The 7,500-nt window shown below is 53.1% G+C and overlaps 2 protein-coding genes across 2 annotated transcripts in view; both read left to right on the top strand.

Moving 5' to 3' along the window:
* The window catches only part of LOC125285654 (plectin-like), a 23,608-nt gene extending 23,245 nt beyond the window's left edge, over positions 1-363 (top strand). Inside the window, exon 7 of the mRNA XM_048230191.1 lies at positions 304-363. Coding sequence (XP_048086148.1) covers positions 304-363 — 60 coding nt within the window. The remainder of the gene's footprint in view (positions 1-303) is intronic.
* Positions 364-3,596: 3,233 nt separating this feature from the next.
* The window catches only part of macf1a (microtubule actin crosslinking factor 1a), a 99,917-nt gene continuing 96,013 nt past the window's right edge, over positions 3,597-7,500 (top strand). The window contains 3 exon segments of the mRNA XM_048229057.1: positions 3,597-5,943; positions 5,946-5,960; positions 5,963-6,978. Of these exon segments, the coding sequence (XP_048085014.1) occupies positions 5,871-5,943; positions 5,946-5,960; positions 5,963-6,978 (1,104 nt within the window). The 5' untranslated portion in view covers positions 3,597-5,870.

Here is a 7,500-nt window from a genome sequence, read left to right as displayed (position 1 = left end):
GGGAAGACAAGTGTGTCAGGGTGGGAGGAGGGATGGACATGAGCAAGAGATAAGGTGGAAGGGTAGAGAGAGAGAGGGGGAGAGGGAGAGAGGGGAAGGGATTCGAGGGGAAGCCCAGTATTGCAGACTCAATAATGAGGCTTAAAGAATGAGGGGAAAGGGATATCTATATGATTGCCTTGTGTATGTGGGGCTAAGTGCATCTGAGAGCATGATTGCCTGTCAAAGGTCTGTTTGGATAGGGAGTGGAAAACAATATTATAATTTAAATTCTTTGAGCTAAAACGTGTGCTCCCCTCCAAGTCAGAGATGATGGACCAGACGCTCAGTCTGGTCACTGAGCACATAATTTACTGGAAATAGCGGGCAGCATTTTTCCAGGCCAGACAACACAGGGCAGGGTATGGGAACACAGACTCTCACACACACACACACACACACACACACACACACACACACACACACACACACACACACAGACAATCACACAAGCTAACAGCAGGGTAGGAAGATAGGAGTTAGATGTCCCTTCTGAATGAGCAAGTTCCAAAGTTTGTGATTTCAAGGTTAGTCAACACAGATATGCCTCAAGATTTTAGTCACATTCAAGCTCTTACATCCAACAACTAGAGTTTTACATTAGAAGTGTTTGGAGGTATGGGGCAACTTGCAGATTGTACACATTTTTAGAAACGTATGCCGGTCTGTCCTGCTAAGACGGCAATACCAGGTCAGGTGCCCCAAAAAGCCACTGCACTGCAAAAGTCATCAGTAAAAGAGCATGGGGGCATCTTGGACTGCCTCTGCCTCAGTGAAGTTGCTGTGGCATGCTGGGAAGCTGGAACATTCCGAGTGGGTTTCCTGAAAAACGGCACGGCCATACCGTGTCTGGGGCGTGTGGTCGGTTTCTGGGCCATTGGCAGCAGACTATGTGGTGATCTGGCAGCCTCTGTTTGACTGTGACCATCTAGGGAGGTAGTCGGAAGGAGAGGAATGAGAATGAAACAGGAGAGAGAGAGAGAGAGAGAGAGAAGGAGGGAGAGAGAGAGGGAGGGAGAGATTGAGAGAATTTGCATTGCCGGATCAGGAAACTTTCCATCTCTGGAGGATCAAAGGAGAGTTGTTCCTTAAGATTTGGAAAGGTGCAAGAGGGTGACTCTGCCATCTGTAAAACACTCTCTGTCTTTCTGTCTTGTTGTTATCACGTTATTATCACATTATCACGTTATCGCTCTGATGCTGTATCATTTCATCAGTCTATCGCTCTACTCCTCTCCCTAATCCCATCATTCCAGATGGGAGGCCCTCTGCTGTTGTGTGTCTCCTCTCCGATCCTCATTCAGTCAGTCAGTCAGTGCTTAACATCGCCTACTGCAGAGTCGCAAGGGGCCGCTAATTGTGCACCTGTCATTCTCATGTGTTGGTGTGTGTGTTTGTTCGTGTGTGTGTGTGTGTGTGTGTGTGTATGTGTGAATGTGCTGTGTGGTATCTTGCAATCTGCCACTATAGTACTGTTACTCGAGTTGTAGAACCCTGTAATTAGTCAGCAACCCCACAGAGGGTTTGTGTGTGTGTTCGTGTGTGTGTGTGTGTGTGTGTGTGTGTGTGTGTGTGAATGCGTGCGTGCTTGTGTTTTTGTGTGCGAGAGTTTTTGCGTTGTGTGGGTGTTTGATCACATTTGAACATGACATCATGGAGTTGTAATGCTCAGTGTGTTGAGTGGGAGGGAGGGAGCTGGGAGGAGGATGCCAGCGAGGGAGAGAGGAATTTCTTCACCCACCTCCCCCCCCTTCCTCCCTCCATCTCTTTTTTTCTCTGTGCCTCCTCTGCCACCACTCCTGTTTCTTATCCTCCCTTCACACTCTTCTGTTCATCCTCCCTTCACACCTCCCCACACACACACACACACACACATACACACACACACACAGACACACACACACACACACACAGACACACACACCACCACACACACACACACACACACACACACACACACACACACACACAGACAGACACACACACACACACACACACACACACACAGACAGACACACACACACACATACACACACACACACACACACACACACACAGACACACACACACACACAGACACACACACACACACACACATACACAGACACACACACACACACACACACACACACACACACACATACATTCAAAACATACATTTTGTGAGTTTTCTTTGTCTTTCTGATTTCTTTTCTTATGTTAGCTGCAACAACCTCAAATGGATTTTTTTTGTTGTGTGGCTTGAGAGAGAGAGTGTGTGTGTGTGTGTGTGTGTGCACAATGCGTCTGCGTCTTTCTTGGTGCTTGTGTTTTTGTGTGCGAGAGTTTTTGCGTTGTGTGGGTGTTTGATCACATTTGAACATGACATCATGGAGTTGTAATGCTCAGTGTGTTGAGTGGGAGGGAGGGAGCTGGGAGGAGGATGCCAGCGAGGGAGAGAGGAATTTCTTCACCCACCTCCCCTTCCTCCCTCCATCTCCATTTTTTTTTTTCTCTGTGCCTCCTCTGCCACCACTCCTGTTTCTTATCCTCCCTTCACACTCTTCTGTTCATCCCCCCTTCACTCCTCCATTCATCCTCCATTTCACCATCACCCTCTTTCTGTGTGCTGTCGTTTATATCCCACATGCATTCATTCAAATACCCCGACCACCACACACACACACACACACACACACACACACACAGACACACACACAGACAGACACACACACACACACACACACACACACACACACACAGACACACACACACACACACACACACACACACACACACACACACAGACACATATATACACACAGACACACACACACACACACACACACACACACATACACACAGACACACACACACACACACACATACATTTTGTGAGTTTTCTTTGTCTTTCTTTCTCAAAAGAGATCTGATTTATTTTCTTATGTTAGCTGCAACAACCTCAAATGGATTTTTTGTTGTGTGAGCGAGAGAGAGAGTGTGTGTGTGTGTGTGTGTGTGTGTGTTAGCCTGTGTCTGCCCTAGTGTGTGCGCAGAACACACAGCGCAGAAGCAACAGCATTGAGTGAGTGTGAGTGAGAAAGCAGGAGGGGGGAGGAGGAGGAGGAGGAGGAGGAGGAGGAGGAGGAGGAGGAGGGGGATTTGAGCCAGCTGATAGGAGGAGAGAGAGAAGAGGGAGGGAGTGAGAGAAGAGTGGAGGGAGGGAGGGAGTGGGAAAAGAGAGAGTTAAAGCAGCCGCAGCAGCGGTAGTCTGAAGCTGCGGCGTAGCGGAGATAAAGCTCTTTTCCCTGCCTGCCCGTGCCAGAGAGAGGAAGAGAGAGGAAGAGAGGGAGGGAGGGAGCAGACGAACGAGCCATCGACCGAGACGAGAGAGAGAGGAGCCTGCTGTCACTGGAGCTCCTGGCTTTCGCTGGATTTGTAGGCCTCCGGATCTTTGGTGGGCAGCTCACCTGCAGCCACCTGCAAGTGTGCTCTGGCTTTTTACAATATGACAATCGCCCATCCCTGCAGCCACACTCTCTCTGCCTCACACACACACACACACACACACACACACACACACACACACCCTCAACCTCGCACGCCTACACAACACTCATTGTGTGTCTGTGGAGGAAACCCACAGCGTATCAATCGGATCAATTCGCCCGATGTCTCTCTGATGGAGCCCCCTCTCTCTCTGGCTCCGGAGCCCTTCCTCCTCCCTCCTGGCTCTCTGCCTCTCTCCTGCCTGACGCGAGGAGCTCACAGCACCGGCTAGTATCTCCAGCTGGCCCTCCTCTCTCTGTCCAGAGCTCAGCCCAGCCCAGCCCGGCCACAACCCCAACTCCAGCCTCCCGCCGCTGTAATTAGATTCATAGACCGGAGGAGCTCCAGCAGCAACAGCAGCAGCAGCAGAGGAGAGAGAGCAGTAAGCGGAGCTCTGACACTGGGGGAGAGAAGTGCGGAGCTGCCGGCATACTGTATGCAGAGGGATGGATGTTCAGAGTGCTCCACATGCCTAATACTCTCTGGGGCCACATGTGAGTCGGACTGTAGCTATACAGTACGTGCCTGAACGTGCAACTGAAAACAGACCTGGAGGGGGCCTTTACAGTGGAACGACTGCTGAGCTGACAAAGACCATGACCCAACGCGGCCAGGAGGATTTAAAGCTGGCCTCTTTGTGAGGTGATGTGTGTAGACGTTGCAGGTGTGTGCATGTATGTTTCGTGTGAGACGTCTCCTGAACTTGACATCATTCCCGACTTGCCTTTTTTGACCCGCGTGTACACACCATACGTGAGATTCTAGTCGCCGTGGCAGCAAAGGCGTCAACCCACCTCCCCCCCTCCGTTGCTCTTTCTGGAGAGCCAAGGTTCCCGAGGGAGCCTCCAACACAACCAACACACGCGCATTTGTAGCTGTCGCCAACAACACTCACACAACGAGCTGAGGGGCAACATGTGGACTACTGCCCCCCTGAGGGACTAGAATCATCCCATGACGGTACCGCCCGCGCCCACAGAGGATCATGGGAATGTGCTCAGACTGAGACCAAAGACTGCCTGTGCCTGTTCCGAATAACTGTTCCTCTGTAGCCACATGTTGAGCTTGCTGTCGTGACATCCTCCGATCGCTGCCAAAGAACTGCCACCAGCATCAGGACAATTACTACAACCTACGACTCCTCCAGCGGCTTCTGTTACAGCTGTTCTTGCCCTGCTGCCGCAACAGGAGGAAAGTCGGACATCAATAATCCATGTGGCGGCTTTCAGGGAAAATACTGGAGCATGGTTTTTTTTATTTTATTTTTTTAATGCTCTGCGCCGTTACTGACGTGGAAATCTCAGTCCAGATAGATCACTCCCCCGTGGCCAGGCTGCACGTGACCGCACAGGACCTGCTGACGATGGAGCCGGTGTTTGTATCCCGCTACCGGTGATGCGCGGATCGTTCGCTCACTCCCTGTACACACACACACACACACCGCAGGAGTGCGTGTGAGAGAGTGCAAGGAGGGAGAGTGAGTGAGTGTGTGTGTGTGAGTGTGTGTTCGTCTACACTGCTGCAGCGTCTGCGTAGCTTGAGAGATCTCCGTTGGCATTTTTGCAGTGGACCTCGGGAGCTGATTTCTCGTCCAATAATTGTGCCAAAGAGTCCCGCAGTTATTTGTTGAAGCTGTGGAACAGTGGACTGTGGAAGAAAATTCCAATGGAAACTAACACACTCTCAGGTAGGGCATAACTTATCTAGTATCTGCACTGCCTAAATTAGGAGAGAGAAGGAAAGAGAGAGAGTCAGAGAGGGAAAGAGAGGAAGAGAGAGAACATCGGCAGCAGAAATTAAATTTTTCATGAGGAGAGCAGCTGCATATGTTCTGCGGCGTGTCCTTGAATTGAGGAGAACCCAACTGCCACTGTCCGTGCCACACGTGAGAGGGTCATTCGTGGCATTCGGCTGACTGAGGAAAAAACGACGAGAGAGAGAGAGAGAGAAAGGAGAGGAGAGAGAGACTAATCAACAGGAGGAGAATATGTGGGTCTGCTGAATTGGTGCATGCAAGCCTGCTGTTCTGAATATCTAAAGACCAGACTGACGGAAGCAACCTAACCAACGGACTGTATCAATGAAATAGTTCTCCGCTTGTCCACGGCCTGTTTGACATTATCTGTCTCCTCACATTTCTATACGTGTTATCTGTCTTCTCACACTCCTGACGCTCTCGCTAGCCACACACACCAGCTCTCTCTGATCTCTGTAATGACACACGCCTCCCCCAGGGCGTGGGTGAGAAAGAGCTCTTGCTGAGCTGCTCTCTGTGAGAAGGACAGACAGACTGACGGACGGCGATGGGGAGCTCCCTGGGGTGTGTGAAGGAGCCGCGGGAGGGGGCTCGGCAGGGCACCGCTCCCCTGTCCCCGAAGCCCGCCTCCGCTTCCGGCAAGAAAATCAAAAACGGGCCGGGCGGGTGAGGAGGAAGGAGAGAGGGTGCAGAGTCCAGAGGAGAAGGAGTTGGCGGCGGTGGAGGAGGAGGAGGTGGCCGTTGGACCGGACGAGGCTCCCAGCCTATCGGAAAGCGCCGGCTTCTCCGAGACCCCGAGAGGGACTGAGCTGAGACCTCCGTCAGTGATGGGAACCGTGATTGAGGGGAGTGTGGGGTCAGTGCGGGGCAGCCGGATCGCCATTTTGTCCCCCGACCCCAGTCCTGCGTGGGCTGGAGCCTTCCACCGAACGGACCGGCCCGAGAGGGCAGGGGATGAGCACGCGTCCGCCGACCCCCCTCAGGGCAGTGCCACTCCGGGAGGGGGCCGGGTGTGCCGCGTCCGGCAGCGTGTGCAAGGGGTGCCGGAGAGACCGCGCATTGTCAAAGCCCGGCCGCCTGGGAAAGAAGAGGACCGAGCACAGCCTGAGCAGAGTGAGGAAGAGGAGGGGCCAGAAGAGGAAGAGGCGGAGCTAACCGAGGAAGAGGCGCAGATTGCCGCAGGCGGTCAGGACCCTCGGCCCACATCCTCAAGGAAGGAGCGCAAAGGCGTGGTGCACATCCGGGAGGTGGGGGGCCGCCTGTGTGTGGTGCGGACGGTGTACCCAAGCGACTACGGCTCTCCGGTCTGGGGGGCAGGGAGGGGGCTGGAGGTGCAGGCCGAGCCCCCGGCAGCGTCCCCCGAGCAGGGAGGGGTCCTGCGGGTGCGTCTGAACGAGACGCAGGGGAGGGCGGTAGCGGAAGTGAGGGACGACACCCCCGTGGTGGCGCTGCACGACAAGGACGCCCCGTCTGCGCTGCAGGACCCCCAGTCCTCGGGCTACGTCAGCGATGCGCAGCTCACCTCCACAGAGACAGGGGGCGCCCTGCAGACAGACTTTGGGGGGTTCACCAGCAGCTCCTCTGACATGCTGGACTCGTCTGTGTTAGAGAGTCCGCTCTCACCTGCAGACAAGCCAGCCAGCGCCAACACCCAGGTCAGACCTGTGCTCCATCTTTCTCTCTCTCTTTTATTCTCTCTCTCTCTCTCCCACGTTTCCTTATCCCTCTCTCTGGATGCTTGTCAGATCAGTGTGTGTTGCAGTACTCGCAGTAGGGCATAGCAATGAGTATATTTCACGTGTGTGTGTGTGTGTGTGTGTGTGTGTGTGTGTGTGTGTGCGCTCGTGGTAGCATTAGCATGGCTTATCAGTGCTGAAACACTCAGCATTCCTTATATCCTTCCTGGCTGCATCCCTAGAGCCTAATCAGTCCTGCACAGAATGCAGGACTCTCCCCCTCTGCCTCAGCATCCCTCTATCAGTCATTATTGTCCCTCTCTCCCTCCTCTCTCCCTCCCTCTCTCCCTCCATCTTTCCCTCTCTCTTCCCTCACTCATGTCAGCTCCTGACAACCCACATTTAGGTTTTGCTTGTTTACCTGTGGCACTGACAACACACTCACTCATACACACTCCAGACACACACACCTTCACTAACATGCTCACTCACACACATTCA

This window comes from Alosa alosa, chromosome 20 (assembly GCF_017589495.1).
Source record: "Alosa alosa isolate M-15738 ecotype Scorff River chromosome 20, AALO_Geno_1.1, whole genome shotgun sequence".
Lineage (NCBI taxonomy): Eukaryota > Metazoa > Chordata > Actinopteri > Clupeiformes > Clupeidae > Alosa > Alosa alosa.
Note: the sequence above shows the minus strand (reverse complement) of the source record. Positions and strands in the feature narration are given on the sequence as shown.